The 22,607-nt window shown below is 42.0% G+C and overlaps 2 protein-coding genes across 6 annotated transcripts; both read left to right on the plus strand.

Annotated features, from left to right (window-relative positions):
• Positions 1–1,113: 1,113 nt before the first annotated feature.
• nrl (neural retina leucine zipper) lies at positions 1,114–15,854 on the plus strand. Of its 3 annotated transcripts, none has more exons than XM_044360490.1 (5): positions 1,114–1,871; positions 11,389–12,204; positions 12,326–12,607; positions 13,555–13,770; positions 14,070–15,854. In XM_044360490.1, exons 2-5 carry the CDS (start codon positions 11,587–11,589, stop codon positions 14,226–14,228), a joined length of 1,275 nt encoding a protein of 424 aa, XP_044216425.1. In that variant the 5' UTR covers positions 1,114–1,871; positions 11,389–11,586; the 3' UTR covers positions 14,229–15,854. The 3 variants fall into 3 exon arrangements, with proteins under 3 accessions (XP_044216425.1, XP_044216424.1, XP_044216426.1); XM_044360489.1 differs by lacking the exon at positions 1,114–1,871 and adding an exon at positions 8,125–8,279; XM_044360491.1 differs by lacking the exon at positions 1,114–1,871 and having other exon boundaries at positions 11,033–12,204.
• Positions 15,855–16,567: 713 nt separating this feature from the next.
• On the plus strand, positions 16,568–22,154 carry LOC122988972 (GTP-binding protein REM 2-like). 3 transcript variants are annotated; one of them, XM_044361649.1, is made up of 6 exons: positions 16,568–17,114; positions 17,221–17,284; positions 18,205–18,514; positions 18,661–18,734; positions 20,490–20,667; positions 21,502–22,154. In XM_044361649.1, exons 1-6 carry the CDS (start codon positions 17,110–17,112, stop codon positions 21,792–21,794), a joined length of 924 nt encoding a protein of 307 aa, XP_044217584.1. In that variant the 5' UTR covers positions 16,568–17,109; the 3' UTR covers positions 21,795–22,154. The 3 variants fall into 3 exon arrangements, with proteins under 3 accessions (XP_044217584.1, XP_044217586.1, XP_044217585.1); XM_044361651.1 differs by having other exon boundaries at positions 16,569–16,907; XM_044361650.1 differs by having other exon boundaries at positions 16,570–17,072.
• Positions 22,155–22,607: the final 453 nt, after the last annotated feature.

Below are 22,607 nucleotides of genomic sequence, written 5' to 3' on the forward strand. Positions count from 1 at the left end.
GTTTGTATTGACTACAGTTCAAAATAATGTATTTAAAAACATAACTAGAGAAGCATTCACTGAAGAAAACGTGTGTGATTGCTGCTGATCGGCTTTATAATCACAAGAAAAATTTAATTTTAGTCATACATGCAACGAGAGTGAGTGGGAGTTCAACTAGTTACATTTAAAACACTGAACAGTTTTTCTCCTGTGTGCATTTTAATGTTGCAGCTACACTTAATACTGAGGTTTGCTGAATTACTATTAATATCTGGATTTAATTTTTTTTACTTTATATTTATTTGCATTTTTTCTCCCAAATGTACATATTGTTGAAAATTTCTGAAAACATTCTCTGAACATTTAATTGTTAAATCTGAAGCGTCGATCAATTTGACTCATTACAAACTCAAAATACAGTATTTGTTTGGTTGTGTTTGTTTGCTGCAGTAAGAATTACAGTAAAACATCATAATCCTGCAAGAGGATGAAGGACAGGAGAAGAATCAGAGCAACTTCATGTACAGTATATGGGGAAAGAAGGAGGGGCGGAGGGGTGGGGGGGGGGCGTGGAGAGGGGGGCTGAATTAACAGATTTAGTGTCATCTCTCAGTCTGGGAGAGGAGCCAAAGTATCGACCACCTTAATCCGTTCATCCCTCTCTTCCTCCTCATCCTCCCCAACCTCCGCCTCTGTCTACAGTTTGTCTTTCTGTCTGCTGCCACCCCCTGATTTTCCACCTCTGTTCATCTGTGTGCTTTTTTTTTTTGTTGTTGTTCTTGTCTATTCAGATTAAAGTCGTCTAATGCTTTATGTTTGTTTGTATGTGTCAGTGTTGATGTGAGGCTGCGCTCATGGACGCTTTTAAGCTGTCTGTCTAGATTTAGAGCCTCCTAGCAACAGACTCATTACAGCTGTTGCTGCACATGAATTATACACACAGATGAGGGGTGATGATGTGTTGTCATCTGTGTGTGATTTGTGAGCAAATTAAGCGTTTATTTGGATGGATATTCATTAAAGATGCTGTAAGTGATTTATTTAATCAATACAATGGCACATAAATTGATCATTATGTGCATGAACATCAGTAAGTGCCTCAGAAATGATAGGTATCATTTCTCCAAACCTTTATAGCCCGTTTCATGTGCAAACTGTATAACTAGAAGTGATTTGATCGTGATATGTGTGTCCATTGATCTGACATGAGTGAGGATAGACAGTTGAGGCCGGGGTGGGTGAGGTAATAGCAGGGGTACTCACAGCTTATGTCTACATTACAGACGGTTTATGAAGGCATGGGTATCCGTTAATCTGACACTAGTTTCAGGGAGAGAATCAGCACTAATCCCATGACTAGCCTGATAAGTCCACTCACAACAAGACCCCACGTGTGCACAACACCAGTAAACACACACAAACACAAACAAGCGTGCGCACGTCACAGGAGACACAAGTTATACGGTCTGGAATGAAAATCAATAAAAGACAGGAATTAGTTTAAGAGGTATGAAATGTGTAATCTTGTAGCTACACAAGCTCAAAGTCAAACCTTAAATGGGCAATTTAAATCTTAACAGTTGAAGTGATGGATTAGATGCCTGTTTCAAAAACACTGAGATTAGAGGCGGCGAGGAGAAGGGGGAGCAAGGAGGTTAAATGATAAACAATGTTCCTCGAGGCAGAGTGGATCTAAGATATTTGACTCAACTGGTTTTTACTAGAGATGAAAAGTATAAAACAGTATGTGTCTGAATGTATTTGATCCTAATGAACACTTCACAGCATGCTCCATTAGTTTACCGTCTAAATCATAGTTGCATTCAATGAAAAGGCAAAGAAATCATACAGCCACGAGGCGTCCTGCTGATGTTACTGCAATGTTTCAAGTAAGTGAAGGAAAAACACATCTAAGAATTTGACTAGAATTGAATGCACAGTGGGAATATATATGCAAATGCCTCAAAGGATTTTTAAGGAATAGTTCAACATTTTGGGAAATATGTTTATTTGCTGTCTTGTCCTTAAACCATGAGGCTAGCCAAGAAACCGTTAGCTAAACTTAGAGAGCAGGGGGAAACAGGTGGCCTAAATTTGTCCAAAAGTTTAGAAAAAAAATCAGTTTATAAGCACTTGCAAAGCTCATCAAAAAGTGTGTGGTACACACACATCCAAAAAAACTTCAAAACAGGTGCTGGAAACAAGATATAAAGGAAAAAGAAAGTCTGCACACTGAAGCTCCCTTTTTCTGAGTGCAGTTTAATGGGACATCCACAAGTGACATTTCGAGCTACATGCTTTTCTTCAGACAGACATGTAGCTCAAAACGTCACTTGTCCCATTAAACTGCACTTAGAAAAAGGGAGCTACAGTGTGGGGACTTTCTTTTTCCGTTATACACTTCTAAAGCTGACAAATACATTTTTTATGTGTTAATTAATTTTAATTTAATTTTTTATTTTTGTACCTGGACAGAGCCAGGCTAGCTCCTGCTTCATGTCTTTATGCTAATCTAAGCTAACGTCTCCTTGCTGTATATTCATATTTAATGCACACATATGAGAGTGGTGTCTCATCTAACTCTCAGCAAGAAAGCGAATGAGCATGTTTCCCAAATGTCAAATTATTCCTTTAACTGTATAACATAAGCAGAATTACAAATGTTCTAAAAAGAAAAAGCAGATATTTTTTAGCTGTGAGAGAGGAGTCTTTGGGCATTTTTGTCTTTATTAGATAGTTCACAACATTGCCAGAGAGTGCTGATTGAGGTTTTCTATCAGCGCTTTGACATGTGAGTGTTTATAGAAACACGAGACGACTAATCGAGCTCCAAAGGAGCTAAATAACTCATGTCTAAACCACAGGAGCAAGTTACATATCATATTAAACAGTCTTGAAATACAATGAATGCTTAGCATATACAGATCATGTCCAGCGTGTACAATGTTTATATATTGTACAGAAAGCATACAGAGGCTGATAAATGCTAAGTGACACGTAACCTAATATGACTCATCTTTGCAACCGTGCTTGCAGTTGTATTTTACCTCAAGGTTCAAAGTTCAACAAAATTACTCATTATGAACTCTTTTCATCAAAACTACTTTCAAATAGTCTCAATAATATCATTTGCAGTGTGTCCTGTGGTTTATCCAGGGTATGTTGCTGCTGAATGTTTTTGAATTTTCAGTGCTTTGAACACCACAAATGCCATTTCACGTCTATCGTGTTGGGATTGTGACATCTTGGAGGTGGTTATATCCAAACCTTGACAAACAAAACTATCTGCATGGCTAGATACCACATGAGGCAAGGAAGAAAATATATTTGTTTTTTGTAATTTGGGTGAACTGACCCTTTAACATCCTCTGCCTTGAAGTGTTTGCATTATTTTTTCTAACCCTTATTATTACTCAAGCCTTTTCAGCTGATTAGACGACTTAAATCAAACCATGAAAACATTTTTTTTTGTTTTGGTTTAGGCCTAATTATGAGGGGCAACCATATATGTTTTCTCACCACACTGTTAATAGCGTGTGTGTGTGTGTGTGTGTGCGTGTGTGTGTAGAGAGTGAAGGAGACAGATCCTCAGAGCGAGGGAGGGAGGGGGCCCCTTGTGAGGTGAGACGTGTAAGCCTGCTGCTTGTAGCAGAGTTAGTTGGGATTAGGACATGTATCTGTGGGATAAGGCCCGAGTTAGTGGGACCCTACAGGCCTCCACCTCACACCATCTGTCCAAACAGTTCCAGGCCTGTCCTCAACTCTGTCACTCTCTCATTCCCTCTGTCCTGTCTGTCAATATTTTCTGTTTTACCACTACCTATACTTCCGTAACAATTCTTCTTTTTTCCTTAACCCCCCCCTACCCCCCCTCACCTCTGCTTGTAGCTCAGCTTGAGATTCTCCCACTGCAGCAGCTCCTGTTTCATGACCCCAGTTAGTCTTTAGAGCCTTTCAGAGGATAAAAGCTGAAGGATATCGACCCGGGTTAACAGGGTGACAGAGGGGTCAGCTTCCCATTCAGGGGGTTACGGGCTCTGATGGGAGATAGCTCAAGCTTAAAGGGTCAGTTGACCCAAAATACCAAAACATATTTTATCACTTACCTTGCCTGGTATTCAGTTGTGCAGATAGTTCCAGTTTTATCTGCTCTCTCTAAGATTTCTCCTGCAACATCAGTTCTTTTTTGTGTTGTTCAAAAAAATATTGAAAAATGACTTTTGAAAACTGGATAATTCACAGACCTCACTGACCAATTAACATTTTTTCTGTCCAATACAGCATATATATCTGCTCTGTAAATCACTTGTCCTGTGTTCTTTGAGAAAAAATCAGAAACCACAAGGGAGAAATTCATATTTTAAAGTCTTTGATTTCATGATTGTGCCCCCTAGTACATTATTTCAGTTATTTTGATGCAGCAAATCAAATCTTGTATAAAGCAATAAAGTGATGTGATAGGCAGAGCAGACGGTCACACTGCTGATAGCATCCTACTACACAACACAAGAGCTGCAGACTCTGAACAACAATCAACATTAGCTTTACTGCTAAAAGTCTCCTTCTTATCTAACTTACAAGCATCAACACACATCTTGTCCTGTGTCTTAGCTTCTTGAACAAGCCACCAAACGTTCACCGGTAAAAAAGTGCAGTGCTAACGTCAGTTAGCAGGTGAGATAACTAATTAGCTGCTCAGCTGCAGCATTTTAAACAGCATGTAAACATGCATGTTACTTTGGTCACGTTACATGCTGGTTTGGTCATTGCTCTTCGAAATCTCTGTTAGCAAAACTGTCCATGACTTGCAGCTACAGCAGCTTGTTTACTGTGTCTCTGTTCTGTGCGGTATAACACCAGTAGCCTGCCAGCTAATGTCAATCAAACAGACCTCTGCTGCGCCCCTCCATCTGGCTGAGACAAAAAAAGCATTTCTATATCCCCAAAGACCCTTTCTCATAAGAATACATAAAACATGTTGGCATTATTTTTGACTGCAAAGACAGATCATTAAATGTGATTTCTTGGACTTTTTATACTTTCTTTTCCTCAATAAAGCTGCTGACACTGAACTCTGGAGGAAGAATAGTTTGACATCTTGTGAGAATATTAATACCACTCTGATATTTTTTTGTTAAATATGAAGTTACAGCCAGGAGACAGTTAGCTTAGCTTAGCATAAAGACTGGAAACGGTTCATCTGGCTTTTTTCAAAGGTTAAAAAAAATCCACTCTCTGGCACCTCTAAAGCCACTAATTAGTTATATCTCGTTAGATCAATCCATACAAAACGACTAGACTCCAGGAAGTAAGAGAGCAAATGTGCTTTCCCAAAATGCCTCACTATTCCTTTAAAACACAGCTGGCAGCCACTTCTAAAACGTCCAAAAATGTTTGTCAGTGTTTCTATTGAGAAATAGTGTGTACATCAGCAAAGAGAATTTGGGTGAAGGATTATATGTACATCCACTACAACATTTACTAACACTACTACCTCTACCCATTATGTTAATCACAGTGTTGGATCCCGTAAAAAGCTAATTACTTAAATATACCTCTGGAAATAAGGATGCAAAGCTACAGTGAACAGTCTTGAGCTGTAAATGGAAAACGCTTCACCTGAATGTGAGGTGCGTTGAGATGCTGCAGGATGTGTGTGGTTGCAGATGCAGGAGGGGTGGTGGTGTGTTTGGCATGAAGTATGAGGTAAGTTCCTCTGTGTTTCCCCCTCTCTTTGTCCCTCACCCTCACGGGAGGCCCTGTTGGTTTAGCTGCTAAGCTTCCCCCGGAAACACAAATGATGGAGAGATAGAGAGGTTAAAATAGAGAAAGAGAGGAAGAGAAACTGAAAGAAGGGAGTAGAAACTGTTTTAAGGTTTAAAAAAATGTGGTATTGTCTCTTGAACAGTTGTCAGATTTGATTTGTCCTCAATATGTTGCTGAGTTGTTGAAAATGTCCCAAAATTAAGGAAAAGAGTAAAATCCTGTTTGTGAGTCTTGTGCGGTTTGCATGAGTCAGCGTGTCTGGTTGTCTTAAAGGTTTGGTTTACTGTCCAAATCAGATTTGCGAAGGCACTATTAACTCACTGATTCCTTAACGAGACACTATTAAGACACAGAGAGACTCCGGATTAACAAGTTTAGCTTTTAAGGAGCATTGAGAAATGCTTGTTGTGCATTTCTCCGCTCGGTGGACTTAAATGGGTTGGAAAAAACAGAATTAATTGACAGATTTTGAGCCTAATTGTAAGAGGCAGAGTGGTGTGGAGACACAGGGGGTGCTAATATGTAAGAGCAAAAACAAAGCCCTTTGTGGAAATATTGAAGTCTTTAAGACAGCGCCTCTCTCAAGTCTTTCTTTTCTACATTTTGGAAATTTAGCAGCTGAAAGTTTCACTGCAGACAAAATGCTAAGTTATGTAGACCGCTATTTTACATTACTGTTTCAACATTGAACTTAATAATATTTGATGTTACTGAGATTCAGATGCCAAAACTACATCCCAGACCACAGACTTTTATGACTTACAGTTACACTGTGTTAAATGGTTTATTAGATAAATATGCACCTTTGTTTGAGAATATGAAACTCTAATTATTATCTGCATTGCATTATTATCAAATCCTGAGCCATCTAAGGATCATGGTGTGGAGATCCAGACCTTTATTTTTTTTTCACTGATATTGTAAACACATGGTGCAGCTCACTAAATAAAATTGTGTTTAATCAAATTACCACAAATTAATTGAAAAACAGTAAACCCAAGACCAAGTGTATTAAAGCAGAGTTTCAAGCAATATGCAACTGCATTTTTTTTTTTATCTTAACAAAATTCGATAAGGATTTTTAAAAAAATCATTGACTAAATTTGACCTGGGAGAACCTAGCAGACCCCGCTGTGGTGCACCATCCTCAGATTCTTGTCAAAGTCACTGTTTCATGGTCCAAAACTTTCACAACTTTCCAAATTGTTTCATTTGAACATGTCACATGGGCACAGTGCTCTTCCCCTTTGACTTCACCTTCAAACGGTTTCAAAAAGAGAATAAATGTGAATAAAGATATAAGCATTTCTTACCTTCTAGGAGCCTTGTTTTTTTCAGGTAAATGTTTTTATCTATATATTCTGTACCTCTGGGATGAATGGCGAATTTTGTTCCAGATCTTTATTGCTCTTTCATTGCAATGAAATATTCAAATCCAAGACTCTTTCTAGAGGCACTACGTCAAATGAAAGACTCCGCATGTGGTGTGTGTCATTTTATACACATTTCCCACTACTACAGCCAATATATTTGTATGTTTGTGGACATATCTTGAGTATTGACTAGAATTTGAATATAATTTTGGGGTTAAAGAGGTTAAAAGGTGACATTTAACCGACTTTGCAGAGTGATAAAGCCCTGAATCAAGCTGCTCTTTTCTGCATCACATCCTGATCAATTGACAGACTCAGTTCAGTAACTGAGAGTGTCCACTGTGAGGCAGTGCAGAGTCAACAGTCCAACTTGAGTCAACACAACAAGACTTTTTTACTCAGCGATGACTGACTAAACCTTAATTTGTGACCGACTCTCAGTTGTCATCATGACTTGTTGTGTATATGAGTGAGTGTGCACATGTACATGGCCTGCAGTTTTACATCATTTGACGAGGGGTGAAACACCTGATGTGTGTGGCAGTCCTGGTGTGTGTGTGTGTGTGTGTGTATGTATGTTTGTGCATGAAAAAAGTGTGAAATAGTTTTATCTTTTATACGATGGAAAAGTGCAGCATCAGAGGGAGAGAGAGGGGAGTTTGTAGGTGTGTGTGTGTGTGTGTGTGTGTGGGGAGAGAGGGAGCGAGAGAGAAACACACAGATACAAGGAAACAGAGAGACAAAACGCAGAGAAGTCAAATATAAAAGTATAGTGAAACAGAAATAAAGAGAGACATGCAGACGTGGAGTGAGAAAAACAGATAGAGGGAGAGAGAGAGAGAGAGAGAGAGAGAGACATTGCCAGAGAGTGGGAACATGCCTGTGAACCACGAGAGAGGGATATGGGGGGGTGGGGAGGGGAGGAGGGGATTGTTGCAAACAGGGATTTGCAGCAGAGGGGAAAGAAAGAAAGGGGGCAGTGGCACTCAGTGACAGAGTGCTATACACACTCACATGCGCACACACACACTCTCTGTTTCCTCTGTGTCTCTCTCCAAACGTGTCAGTCAACCAGTCAGTCGATTATTTTTGTGTGTGTGTGTTGGGGGGGGGATGTTGAAAAGAGCTCGAAACCATCCTTCATCTCTATGACCGACGGTAAGTTCATCTCATTCACTTTGACTGTTTCTCCCTCTGACATGTCTCATGTCTCTCATGTCAGGCCTTTATCGCTGCCTGTGTTCATTCTACTTTTTTCTCTCATGTGTGTGAGTGTGTGTGTGTGTGTGTGTGTGTGTGTCGCTCTTTTTGGCTGGCTTTTTGCCGTGACTCTGGTCCAGAGCCAGATTGAGGCCTCCATGGAGCCCTGTCAATGTTTGCTTTCTTTTACAATCCATTTTGAACCACAGGGGGCAAAACTAATGAGCTGCGCAGCAAAGGCACTAGTCAAAGGTGGATTTTTAATTAGATGTTCATTTTTATAGTGGTAACTATTATATTTGAAGGCCTATAATTAGTGTTATTGGAGGAAATAGCTTTGCTCCTCTACATCTTTCTCTGATGTAGTTACCACTTGATCTTATTGAAACTATTGAACTTTTTCTTTTATATTCTGAGACAAACTCAATCTTTTCAGTTTGTTTGACTGTGTATGAATGTTTTGACTTGTTTGATGAATGTTTAGCTCGTCACATTGTCAGTTATCTATCATGAAAACAGAATAAGTTATACCTTCTTCATATCATAACTTTACTGTACATAAAATCTTTTAAACTTATATCTGAGTTGACAAGGTAAAATAAAAGGAAATTGTAACATTCTAATACATAACGTGTATCAGGTTCAACTGAAAATGAACTTTTTTTCTCCCATCCGGGTGTATAAAAGTGTGTTTCGATTCTTTCAGAAAGTCTTGGGCTCTGGATTAAAGTCTGAACCTGTTGATAATTGGATTTGGTCTGTGAGACTTGTGGATCTTTCTGTCAAAAATGATTAAGCCCTCTGAATTCTTGCGCTTTGGTCAGTTATGTGTTCAGTAGACAGATCTTTCTAGACATATTACGTTATATATCTATTGTGGGTGACTGCATTAGAGCAATAACCTGCAATCATTTTTACATAGAGATGAAAACAGCACTGGAAATGAGGCCGTCCTTTTTGTTATATAGATAAACAAAACATTTTTTTCACATGAAGAACTACATTGTTCAAAGTTAGTACTGTAATTCCTTTCAGATATGACAGGCAATGTAAGGATTATATTTTGTAACTTTTATACCATGAAACGACAGAAAACACACTTGCATAGTTAACATAACATTACATGCATATTACAAATGATTAAGTATGTGGTAAAAGTTTAGTTGACCCAAGGAGTCCTGATTTGTTTGGTCACAAACGTTTGCATGTGCAAGCGAAGATGCACGTGTACTGTACGTGAGCGCTTATAGTCCTATACGTGTGTGAGTAAGATGGTGGGAAGGGGGGATGTGTGTTGCAGATTAATGTCTTATTATAACACACAAACAGGCCTGCCACATAGACTCACAGTCTGAATTCAACAAAGTCAGATTGACCTTGGTGTCAGGGCATTTATAGTACATTCATCTTTAAAACTACATTTAAGAAGATTGTGACATACCACAGCAAAAAGACCTCAGACGTCTACAAACTAGAGATCTTGAACTGCTTTTGATTTGTGAGAGCATTTTTGTATCATAATACATACAATGACACAATCTTATGATCTTGTTTAACAAATATTCAGAATAATGAATGGGTACCACTTTCTAAAGGGGTTCATAAGCTTAGTTAATGACTATTAATGGCTAATAAATCCTTTACTAATGCTTTATAGATCATTTATAAGCTATTCATAAAAGCAAATTTCAGGTTGTAGAAAATTCTCCTCCAGCATGAAACTTGCTTTGTGTTTTCAGCTAGTTCTGTAATTCATTAAGACATGCCCTTAAATGGACTTAATACTGGAACTGCAACGATTAGTTGATTAGTTGCCAACTATTAAATTAATCTTTTTTTAAGGAAAACATATCCAAACTCTCTGATTCCAGCTTCTCATATGTGAATATTTTCTGGTTTCTTGCAGCTCTACTTAAAGGACCAGTGTGTAGGATTTAGTGGCATCTAGTGGTGAGGTTGCAGATTGCAACCCCCCCCTTCCAAGCATGTAGGAGAACCTACGGTGGCCACAAAACTCACAAAAAATGCAAAAGGCCCTCTCTAGAGCCAGTGTTTGGTTTGTCCGTTCTAGGCTACTTTAAAAACATGGCGGTGCAACATGGAACCGTGGAAGAGGACCAAGCCCCCAGGAATAGCGCCTAGCTTTCAAGCCAATTTGACATAGTGGCCAAACTGTGTAATTGCAATGTCACATGACTCTATTGCGCCCAAAAATACTTTTTCCCATAGACTTATATTGTGAAAGGGACATCTGTAAATCAGCAGATACATTTTTTTGAGTGTCAAAACCGCCATGAAATGACTCATTTCACCATAAGAAGTTGATCCATTCAGTCTGATAACATTTGGAAAGTCTAGAAGAGCCACACGATTGAATTGTTTTATCCCCATTCAAGTTAGCTGAAGGGCTAAACCGGAAGCAGCCGGCTTGGTCAGCAGAAGTTGCTAGTGCTCTATGGGCCCCACAGATGCAGAAACTATATGGAAGAAGTTGAACTTCTTTGGCTTCATGCGCCACTGAGCAACTTTCATAGGAATGAACGGGGCCCCGCCTCTAATGCTGTATCCATTTCTCTTTATACAGCCATGAAGAGGATCCAATCCCTATGTAGATATAAAGAACTCATTCTAACAAAAACACAGTTCTTAGTTTCATGGGATTATACACTAATGATAACATACTTATGAATGTTATATTCCATTTTTGCCAATATTGACAATAGATCCCCCTAAATCTTACACACTGGCCCTTTAGTACATTAACTTAATAAGTTCATCATTGATGGATGTATTTTGGTGGTGGAGCAGTCCATTTAAGTGGAAATTTCTGATGAATTTTTATATGAATGTCATGCTGGAGGAGGATTTTCTACCACAACATCTATAAGGTATTAGTGAATGATAAATAAAACCAATAACTACAACTTATAAACCTCTTATAAAGGGTGTCTTATTAGAAAGTGGTACCAAACAAACTTTTTGATAGATTTATACCTGAAAAACTTACACCACTCCTTTCCTTTTTGTATCTCAAACTCTATCTTTTCTTTTCCGTCTTTCCCTCAAGACAAGGGAGACAGACACAAGGACACAGGGACGTACAGTTTCTCACAGAGGAAACTCACCAGTCAGTCTACTTCCTGACTTCACCACTGCTGCTGTCTATGAGCTGCACTGAGGCAGAGGAGTGGACTGTCCAACAATCCTGACACACAGAGAAACCCTGTTGAAGCTCCCACTGGCAGCAGCAGTAGCAGCAGACACCATGTCCTCTCCTTCCCTCCCCATGCCCTCTCTCCCCCCGAGCCCCCTGGCCATGGAGTACTTAAACGACTTTGATCTCCTCAAGTTTGAGGTGAAATCAGACACTCCTCCGCTCCCTGCTCAATGTTCATATCCCAAATCTGGCCTCCCCCAGGACCCCTCCAGCTCCCCATACACCAGCCACCCTCCGCAGGACTCCAGTTTGAGCTCCAGCCCTTACAACTCGCTGCCACCCTCACCAACGCTCAGCGACGCCCACCCACCACCCTCGGGCTCGTCCTCCCTGTCTTCGTCCTCCTCCTCTATCTCCTTCCCCTTGTCCATCTCCAACAGCTTCACCTCTGGCATCAGCTCCGGCTCTCAGGGGAACATGGAGGGCAGCCCGGTCCACGGTGGGCCGCAGGGTCCCACCCCAGCCTCGCTGGAGGATCTGATCTGGCTGGCGGCGCTGCAGCAACAGTTTGGAGGTGAAGCAACGGGGCCCGCCACTTTGCTGGGAGCCTTAGGAGGGGTGCCAGAGAGAGGGGACAGAGAGAGGGGGCCGGTCAATGGCTTCCTGGGCTGTGAGGATGCTGTGGAGGCTTTGCTGAACTCGGCTGCTGCGGCTGTCAGCTCACAGGTAACAATCTGTTGTCTCTACACTATGTTAAGATTATGAGTCTTATATCTTTTATAGTGATTTTTAAAGAATGTTGAGTTGACTTTTTCTCTTTTCCTCTTTACTGCCTCTTCATCTTCAGTTTCCGGGTCTTTCTCAGAGTTCGAGCAGCAACCTGGGAGACTCCAGCAGCGACAGCGGAGGCGACATCTCCTGCGCCAAGGGGACAGACATGTGCCATCGCCCGCTCGTCTTCCTCTCATCCGCCCCTCCCTCGCTCCCCAACGCCGCCCCCACCTCAGCTCCCTACCCACAACCCCTCAGCCCTCAGGGCCGCCTTCATCACCACCATCATCACCAGCACCACCTGCACCACCCCATGCATGGCAACCATCATCACCATCACCACCCACAAGTCAATCAGGTACACAGGGCAACCACCTATGTATTATAAGAGAGAGGCAGGTGCTTAGTGACGCACAGGACATTTTAGGAGGTGGAGGAAGTGAGGAAACAGTGTAGCATGAGAGCTGAGAGGGATCGTGCAGTGAAGGATTAGGATTAGGACATTAGAACATGGTTATTAATGTCTGTGTCTATCTGAAGTATCACCTCAAGTATCGGCCTCTGTATGGCAACAATAAGTGATGTTAAATCTCTTGTCTTTGAGGGCACAAAGTCTTGCTTTCACATTAAAAAAAGACATATTTTCATTCATTTATGAATCTTTGGAGTCCTGCTATCAGCTGCTACTGTTCTTTTGCAATTTTAGATAACTCTGTATTTCAAAGTACTTCAATCAGCGTTCCAAAATAAACTTTTAACATTTTTGCAAACAAAGTCTTAATCTTTAAATGAATTACATGAATAACTATGTAAAAACTAACACTTTAAATAACCAAACATGCTCCCCCAAGTACCAATAAAACCCAGTCTTTAATGCTCTCTAGGACATCTATTCTGGATATAATTTTAATTGGTATACAAACTTTGCAGTTTGTGTTCTGGTTGATCAGGATGCCTGTATAGATCTCTCGGTGCGGTATATAGAGCACAGTGTGAGCTTATGATTATATCTGCTATTATTGCTGTGCGTAATCCTGATAACTGTCACCCACACTTAGTCAGATTACATGACAGATTATGGACATGTGGTGCCGAAATGTGCCCCCTGACAGACAGACACGCACACATTATGACACATCACATGTATACCACTTTTATATATTTCAGTCTGTTCCAAACCCTCCCTCGCATGTATATCACACTCATCTCACTGTATACATTCCAACCACTGCCAGCATGTGTCTTGTTGCCAATTAACACTGAGGAACAGCATATTCTCTGTGTGTTTTCTCCATCTGTCAGCAGTGCGGGGTGAACGAGCGCTTCTCTGATGAGCAGCTGGTGAGCCTTTCAGTGCGGGAGCTGAACCGGCACCTGCGCGGTGTGAGCAAAGATGAGGTGGTGCGCTTGAAGCAGAAACGGCGCACGCTAAAGAACCGTGGCTATGCCCAGTCCTGCCGCTACAAGCGCTTACAGCACCGCCACGCTCTGGAGTCTGAGAAACATGTGCTCACACAACAGGTACACACATACAGACACACACACACACATCCTTGCATTCATGACTCTCACTGACAAGCTTGATATTTCCTCTTAGGCACATATTAGCCTTATCCTTCACCAGTCTTAATCCTTAATCTTATATCAAGCCTTGATTAGAAATTCTGACCCTGAAATAGCTCCTAAAGGAGAAACATCCAGTGTCTGACATCCTGACAGTCATAAGTCCCCTCAAAAACCTCAAATCTTTATAGTTTATTTGCACTCTGCACTGTGGCTCAGAAAATTCCAAAAAAATCAAATTTCTTTTCCCTCCGCAGTTGGAACAGCTACAGTGTGAGCTGACTCGGGTGCTGAGGGAGAGAGACGCCTACAAGGCTCGCTACGAGAAGCTCCTCAGCACGAACCACAGCACAGGCGAAGCCCCACCGACCCGCACCAGCAACCCACCTTCCCCGCCCCCTGACTACTTCCTCTGAGTTTAACCCACAGCGGGAATGGAGGGAGAAAAAAAAAACAGAAGAATGAGAAACAAGACCAGCCAACATGGAGCAATCAATGATGAGTAATCAGACTTGAGGAAGAAAACATGGATTTGTGTATGTGTGTGTGTGTGTGTGTGTGTGTGTGTGCGTGTGTGCGTGTGTGTGTGTGTGTGTGTGTGTGTGTGTGTGTGTGTGTGCGTGTGTGCGCGTGTGTGCATGTGTGTGTGTGTTTTTGTGTGTGTGCGCAAGACAGTGAAAGTGAAAGAGAGACGTTGGCAGGCAGTTTTGGGGCTATACAACTGTGAAATCCACCCCTGGGTGATTAAAGGGGTATTGACTGTTAATTGATAGTTAGACTCAGCTCTAGGCTGCTTCATGGACTCAGTTTTACTTCACTGTGAATGATAGTTGCACAAAAACTGGCTGAGAGAACTCCTCCAGATCTTTTTGCTTGTGATATCAGTGCAACAGTGGACAAAAATGCTTTATCTTGCAATAGCACTATCTATAGTCCCTGACACTGCTGAGCATATTGTCTATGCAATATTTTATAGCTGATATAGCTGCAATGTACTCTCCAAATGAGTGGTTGAGGCTCAAAATGTAGTTTTGTTTTTTTTATAATAAGCTGCTAAAGCTGCAGAGGTCTGAGTAGTGCAGTGGTGCTGGATGTGGAGTGGTATGGGCTTGGATAAAGTATCCACGGCATGCAGTTGTATTTGCCAGCTAATATTTCACAGTTGCCTACCAAAGTGTTTCAGCTCACCAAGACTTGTTATTCTTTGTAAAATGAATAATCCTAGATTAAAGAATGTACAAGGATACCTTTCATGGGAATCTTCCAGTGATTGTGCTAAATGACTAGTGGGGAATTGCTCTTGTGTTTTAGCAAAGAAATCTACGTTTTGCTAGCTGGAAATGGCAACTTTCAGCCATGGACGGTGGCAGAAAAGACTTGCTGTTTGCTCTCAACTATGGGTTTTTAACATGCAAAGAAAAGGTGCTGGTGGTGTGCTTAACTGAAGCAACTGTATATGGTGAAAGAGACAAAGAAACCCACCGCAGCAGGCGGAAAGAGTGTGGCATGATTTGTGTGGTTGTGTCCAGTTCTCCAGACTAGAGAGGCTATTTTTGGGCAGATTGAACACCTCTGTAACAGGGACGATCACCATATTAATGCAACATGCGGCACCACAGAGCTGGTCACTGTGGACTCGGGTACTGTGGGCAACGGACGCAACAGAAAATGAACGGTGCAGGGATAAAAATGCAAAAAAATCTCTTCATGGAGACACCTTCTTAACTGTCCCATGAAATCATTGCCAGGGTTCATGCATTAGAGCTATTTATTTTGTTTGGGTGTAGGTTAAATAAATTGTTCTTTTATTTATTCACTTATTTATTCAGTATTTATTCATTGTTTATTTATGTACTGATTCTAATTTTACTTTACTGGTTTTATTCCATTAGCGTGTATTTTTACTTTCCTACAGTTTATTATTTTATCCAATTGTGAATTAGAATTAACATTATTACAAAAATGATGGCCATTATCAAGGTTTCCTGCTCCTATTGTAGTGTGGTTTCATATGCATATGAAATAAACAAAGTACTTTACCACCCCCTGGCATGCTGTGGTGTGTTTTTGTGCACCTTGCACACAGGTTTTAACCTCACCTCCTTTCCATTCAGCCCTCTGAGCATCTCCCACTTTCAGTCTTCCGCAGGCCTTTTCTCTCCAGCTCGCCCTGCAGCCCCATGGCCTGCTCCATCCCTCTCTTTATCTCTGTCCCTCTATAGTGAGGCAGTGACCCTGGGTGTGCGCTGTTTGGGATGACCTCATCTTCAGCTCTACCTCCCTCTCTGTGTCTCTCGCTCTCTCTCTGGCCTGTATAATAGGAGCAGGATTAGGGCTATAATAGCACCCTGGCTGCTCACTGCCGGAGTCTATTGTGGCTTTGTGTGGGAGGGGCGCACCACCGCTCCGCACCGCTCATGGCCACACTTACATTCTGACAGAAAACATGCCCAAATACTTGGATCAGGGACTAGAAATGACTTGATTCAATGATATCTAAATGAGTCATTCAAGGAAAAGGTCATGTGTGTTTTCAGCAGGACACATGGGAGAAGAGAAGACTGGCAGACTGGGTGTAGGTAGGTGGCCCTTACCTACCAAAGGAACACCCAAATGACATATTTTAAATATAAATCCCCGAAGGACACACACACACTCTCACACTCTCTCACACACACAAACACACACACACACACACACACACACACACACACACACACACACACACGCAAAGCCAATGAGTGAAGACAACTCTTGTGTTATGCTGCCCCCCAGCGGCCGGCCCTCACATCGCCTCCATCTTCCAGGGGTCAATGAGCACTTCGTGACACTGAGCATCTTTCCACTGCTGCCTCCCTGCCTCCATCACACTCTGCTCCACTCGCATCACTGAGCAGCGGGCACCTGCAGCAAACACTTAAAACGCGCGAGTCCACTGGTAGAGTTGGTTTCACATCTCTCCTCTGCAGAAAATCCAAATCTGGAGAACAGCAGTTACGCGGCAAGTCAGTGAGTCATAGTCAGTTTGGAGAGCCAGTGATGAATGACGGTGCTGACTGCAGGACTGGACCTGGGCCGTAACCTGAGGCGATAGAGTGAGAGTGATAGTAGTAGTAGTAGAGAGAGAGAGAAAAAGAGAGAGAGAGAGAGAGAGAGAGGCACAAATTGAAGGGGGAGAGGGTGTAAATAGTGCGCGAGGGAGGGCAGAGAGAAAGAAAGAGAGAACGTGCTTACTTTCGCTGCAGAGAGCCGCGTTACAGGTGAGGGATCATACCGGGCTGCACGGGGCTGGAGTTCATGAAGTGAGTGGGTTGGGGAAGGGGTGAGGAAAGCTGGGGTGAGTGGGTGGGTAGGGAGGGGGTTGCTCTGTGTCTTTTGGGAGTCCTCATCCAAATCGCTTGATTTCAGTTTGCAGATGCCGACAGATGTGCCCGAAGACGGACTCAACGATGAGGAGAAAGCGACCAATAAGGTAAGGATGCGCGAGCTCGGGGGCCAAAAACTGCTCCAATATATCCAGCGTTCAATTAGCTCAGGTTTGGGGCAAAGTGGTGGTGATGTGATGATGTTTGATATAACTGTCAGTTGAATGGAGGGGATTATTGAACTGACAGCGTGCCAGTTTTCCTCAGGGTGTGTGTGTGTGTGTGTGAGTGAGTGTGTTTTAGGTAGGTGGTGGTTCAGGGAGGGGTGTCCTGCATTACAAAATACTAGCAGATTATAAACCAGTTTGTCATTTTCATCACTAAACCAACTTTTGACTGACTGGAGGAGTATATATAATAATGTATCAAATGACTGTGATGTGTAGTTTGAAAGATGTTGCTCACAATGTTGATTAACCCATCAAGAACTGTCACCTCACTGCAATTCCCTTCAGCTCTACAGAGTATATTTTTAGCCTCTTTTAGCTAATTATTTTGCTTAACTGTTTTGCTCTCTAAGACTTTTTAAAAAACACAGTAGGCTACCTACGCACAACTAAACAATATTCAAAGTTAATTTCCCTCAGGAGTTGATGGAGACCAAAAACTGAGCTAAAAGAGAGTGTATATTGGACTAACATCGACTTGAGACAGGCACAGAATGAATGAAAGACATTATTGAGTTGCATTATGAGAACTGACTCATGCTAGGGACTAAAAGTAAGGATATCTCAGCCTCTGCTGCTCTGAGTTATTTTTAAAATTTAGCTCTTGCCCCTAACTTCATTGAACTACATCATAAAACACTTGAGTATCTCTTAAATTCACAACATGTCATAATGCAGATCAAACTTGAATTTTACCTTGTGTAGTAATATGTGAGAAACGCCATATCTGAATAGAGGGTGGCTTTTAGTGTTACGTAATCAGGGGACATATGTTCCATCTATGCTCCTCTCTCCTTCAGTGTGACAGTATGATTCTGCCCAGCACCCCGACTGTTCGCAGAGGAAGCACTCCTCTGCCAATAAAGCACCAGCTCAGACGGGAAGAGGCCGTCCATGATGACTGCGATTGGACATCAGGTGCAGCAGGACCTTCTGCTTCACCAATCAGCTTCAGCCCAGCCTTGGATGACAGTCTGATGGTGGCAGTGGAGGGCAGAATTGACGGGCCCTTGAAAATTGCCCTGCTGGGGCAGAACGGCGTGGGGAAGTCTTCTCTGGCCATCGCCCTCGCAGGGGAAATGGACAGGACTGCGTCTGTGGATTCTGATGGTATAAAGCTGTTTGTCTGACAGGATTTGTGCAGAGCAGTGTAATTCAGTGGAGAGGTGACCTGTAATGTGTGCTGTGCAGCAGGTAAATAAATCACAGCACCCATCTCCCATATGAAACCTAACTGCTGCTCTCCCTGTCCTTAGGGGAGGGTTATGTGCGCACAGTCACTGTGGATGACGAGGACAGCACCATCATTATCTATGACAACTGGAGACAGGTGAGGCAAACAACACTTCACCGTTCCCACACTCCTTGCTCCCTGCTCTCTCATTAGGCCACTGAGCCCTCTCTGCAGCTGTATACAGTGCGCTCAGCTGCTTATTCACACTTCAGTGATATATATATATATATATATTTATATACTGTACATATATATAATATATATATCTGTTCTTTTCAGAGGTCCTCAGGGCTGCTGAATCCTTGGACTGTTTTAAGAAGCTCAAAATGTACCTTTTCAGTCTGGATTTTTTACTGACTTTTCTTGCCGCATTCATTTGGTGTTCTGCATATGAAACACTTTGTGTGCTGCACAGAATAATGGTGTGTTGTATCAGGAGATAAGCCTGCGAAATGATATCTGGGTTTCTAGCTGAGTGCACATAGTAAAGAAGTCTGATAGCATCCATCCATCCACGGGAACTTGTGTGTATCCCTGACAATGTACTAATCTGAAAACAAGGAATGCAGTACTCCAGATACAGGCACAAATTATACAGCATGAAGACTATGACTAAAGGAAAATTATGTTTTAAACATGATAAAAAATATCAATAAAAGTGAACAAAAAGGAAAATCAAAGGAACTAGAGCACATAAATGGATGTATACTGTGTATGTAGCATATTGTAGAGGTGCAAATGAATTCATACTGTGTATCTGGAGCATGTTGCATTGTCTATTGTACTTGAAGGCACTATGACAAAACTGATGCCAAGCTCAGAGAAATGCTGTGGCAAAAAGGGGAGAATAAACCTGCTGCATCTGCATCTAGTTGACTGAGGAAAGCTCATTATCAGGTTGTTTGGCACGCTTTTTCCTCTTTTCCCTCGAGTGCAGTTCAGATGCATCTATGTGTGGATGTGTGTGTGTGTGTGTGTGTGTGTGTGTGAGAGAGAGAGAGAAAGAGAGAGAGAGAGAGAGAGAGATCTGCCCACAGAGCAGATGTGCAAAATTACTGCATTACTGGTTCTGATTTAGGTGGAAGTGTGGAAACACCAAGTACACACCTTCATGAGTCGTGACACAATCTGTGTTTTTTGTGAGGATCTGTATGTGTTACTCTTTGTATTATGAGTTATATTTGTTGTGAGAGACACTGTAATGTTGGGCTTACAAGGAATTTGCTTATGTAATTGCAGTGTTACGACCTGCCTCTGTTATTAGGGTGCAGAAGTTGCTTTTGGTCTGCGCTCAGTTTTAGATTTAATACAAATTAAAAGTCGATGGACCACGACAGCTCTAACAAAGACAGGCTGAGGTTTAGCCGGTTATCTTTGAGGAGTTCACTCAGGCATATTTATTTTTGTCTCTCTCTTGCTTGGAGATGATGAGTCTATGTGTGTCGCTAGGAATTTATGAAGTGTTGTAGTTGGTGCCTTGTACAGTAGTAATTTCACACTAAACCACAGGGGATTTCAGAAAGAGCACTCAATTGTTTGTTGTTTCTCCAGGCAGCACTTCCACTGCACATATTTACTGTATGAGCGCAGCAGAAAGTGAAAGGTTTCTGCTGAGTCTTAAGAGTCAGTTCTGAGAGATTTTAATACCATGCAGTGTTAACAAGTAGATTTGAAATAAAGGTTTTGACTTGACTGACACTCATTTGACATTTGACTACTATACAAGGTGTTCCAGTGTGTTTTAACTCAGGTAAAGCCAACGTAAAGATACAGTTTCCTTTCACTCCTCCCTTCCTCCACCACCTCACAGCACTATAACATACTGTGTGTCTTCCTCTGTCTGTCCCTCAGGACCTGTCGGCTCTGCAGTGTGAGGTGTGCGTTCTGGTGTTTTCAGTGACTGACAGGCGTAGTTTCCATCGCACCGCTCAGCTCCGACTTCTCCTGAGAGAGACCCAGCCGCAAACTCCCATCATCCTCGTCGGCAACAAGAGTGACCTAGTTCGCTCCCGTGAAGTCACCGCTCAAGGTACAATAAAAATCCATTTTTACCTCCAACGTGTTGATCTTTTCTTCGCTTGTTTTATTGTTTCCTTCCTTCTGTTGTAGCTTTTATCCTCACGGTTGGTGTTGACATTTTCTGCCCCTAATCTCTGTCAGTAAACACTAACGTGGGGTGAAATGTGTGAAAATATAAATGTCAGCGCTTCAGCTTCATCGCATTGTGGGAGTATGAAGGGAGTCACAATTACAGTTAGAGCAGGAGAGCATTCACTGTGGGTGCGCTGCTTGGCCACATTCATGCAGTTTTACAGCATGGAGGCTCTGAAACTATCCAACATACTATTAAACTATATTATATATGGCATACCTCCAAACTTAGAGTAGTTTGCAATGTTTACAGCTCACGATATTTGGCTAGAAGCTCACTCAAGTGAAACTAAAGTGAAATATTGGCAGTTTGTCGTGGTGTTTTTGGACATCAAACTGATGTAGCATCCTCTGCACTGACTGGTAAACAAAACCCCACACATCTTCTGTTTTAAAGTTGTAGCACTTCAAAATTTAAAGATCAATACATCTGGCACTTTCTAAAAGTTTAAAGCATGGCTACTATATTGCAAGGTGTTGCTGGTCTTTTGCCCATTCTGAACAATAAGGTCTCAGTTTTTGGCTTATTGATTAAAATCATGTCTTGTTTAAAGTCCCCCTCCACTAAAAAATGTATTTTGCTTGTTACTTCAGTTGGATGTTTGGCTTCAAGTCAGATTTAAGAAGAGCACATAGAGAAACTTCCCCCCCTCTCTTTAACCTTAAAGCCCTGACACCTGCCTTTATTCATTGCTGGTATCTCTTCCCTCAGAGGCCATGTCCAGCGCCGCCCTCTTCAACTGTCTGTATCTTGAGATCTCTGCCTCTCTGGATCACCGCACCCCAGAGCTCCTTGAGTGTGCTGTGCGGCTAGCCAGAGGTCAGCCTCCGTGGCCTCCGGGGAGCAGCGCAGAGGACATGAGCGGAGGAGGCCGAAGTGAAAGCATCACCTCCCGTGCCAAACGCTTCCTGTCCAACCTGGTGCCCCGGTACCCACGAGAGCGAGAAGCGGGCAAGTTCCTGAGGCAGAAGTCCCGCTCGTGCCACGACCTGGGGGCGCTGTGATCGGCGCCGCGGGGAGATTAATGGTTAGATTGTTAACAGGGATAGAAGGAAGTGATACCAACAAGTGAGAGAGAGTGAGTAACATTGCAAATAGTGGACAAGAGGAGGAGGTGTGAATGTGAAGGTGCCAGAATGATGGCAGGACAATGTTGAGAGTGATCATCATGTGGATTCAGCAGCGAAAATAACAAGGCAGTGATGATGTTTATCCATAGGATGATATAGAAATTTTGTACACATGACGAAGCAAAGAAGAAAAGAATATAAAATACTATTGTAGAACATATGTAAATAAACTGTAGTAGTGACTGCCACCCTCATAGCTTTGACAGCTAAATAAATTGCTTTTTTGAGTCTTGAGAAAGTCACTGTGTGTTTGCCTCGGCTTCTGTTATCACACCAGTTGTCACATTTTGCTTATTACAACAAAAAGGAAAGCGGTAATGATGTTTGACCACAGTGCAAGCACAGGATGTCATGACCACACACATTCATAACTCATTAGCGGGTTAGACTTTCCTGATGATTCATATTATGTTCATTTATTCTCAGATATTGTGGTATCCATGGTGACAGTAAGCAGGAAAATTCTGAAAGGCCAGTGAAGAAGGGAGTTTAAAAAAAGATAAAAACTGGACCTTCAGAGCTCAGCAAAGCAATAAGGGAAAGGAGCAGCAAAAAAAAAAAACATAGGCAGATTATTGTATATAGAGTGATTGTTGCCATGTTACGGTTGTCAAGGAGACCTGCTGAGACATACACATTATGTCCATCTCATCTCTGTGGCTAAACTAATACTCTTCATGCTGCATG

Source organism: Thunnus albacares, chromosome 9, assembly GCF_914725855.1.
Source record: "Thunnus albacares chromosome 9, fThuAlb1.1, whole genome shotgun sequence".
In the NCBI taxonomy this organism is placed as follows: Eukaryota; Metazoa; Chordata; class Actinopteri; order Scombriformes; family Scombridae; genus Thunnus; species Thunnus albacares.

Excerpts from the sequence above, each read along its gene's own strand:
- LOC122988972 (XM_044361649.1), top strand. Across the intron at positions 18,515-18,660 it reads TGCGTCTGTGGATTCTGATG|GGGAGGGTTATGTGCGCACA; the intron begins GTATAAAGCTGT and ends CCCTGTCCTTAG. Across the intron at positions 20,668-21,501 it reads CCGTGAAGTCACCGCTCAAG|AGGCCATGTCCAGCGCCGCC; the intron begins GTACAATAAAAA and ends CTCTTCCCTCAG.
- nrl (XM_044360490.1), top strand. The coding sequence starts at position 11,587 with ATGTCCTCTCCTTCCCTCCCCATGCCCTCTCTCCCCCCGAGCCCCCTG. Across the intron at positions 12,608-13,554 it reads ACCACCCACAAGTCAATCAG|TGCGGGGTGAACGAGCGCTT; the intron begins GTACACAGGGCA and ends ATCTGTCAGCAG. Across the intron at positions 13,771-14,069 it reads AACATGTGCTCACACAACAG|TTGGAACAGCTACAGTGTGA; the intron begins GTACACACATAC and ends TTCCCTCCGCAG.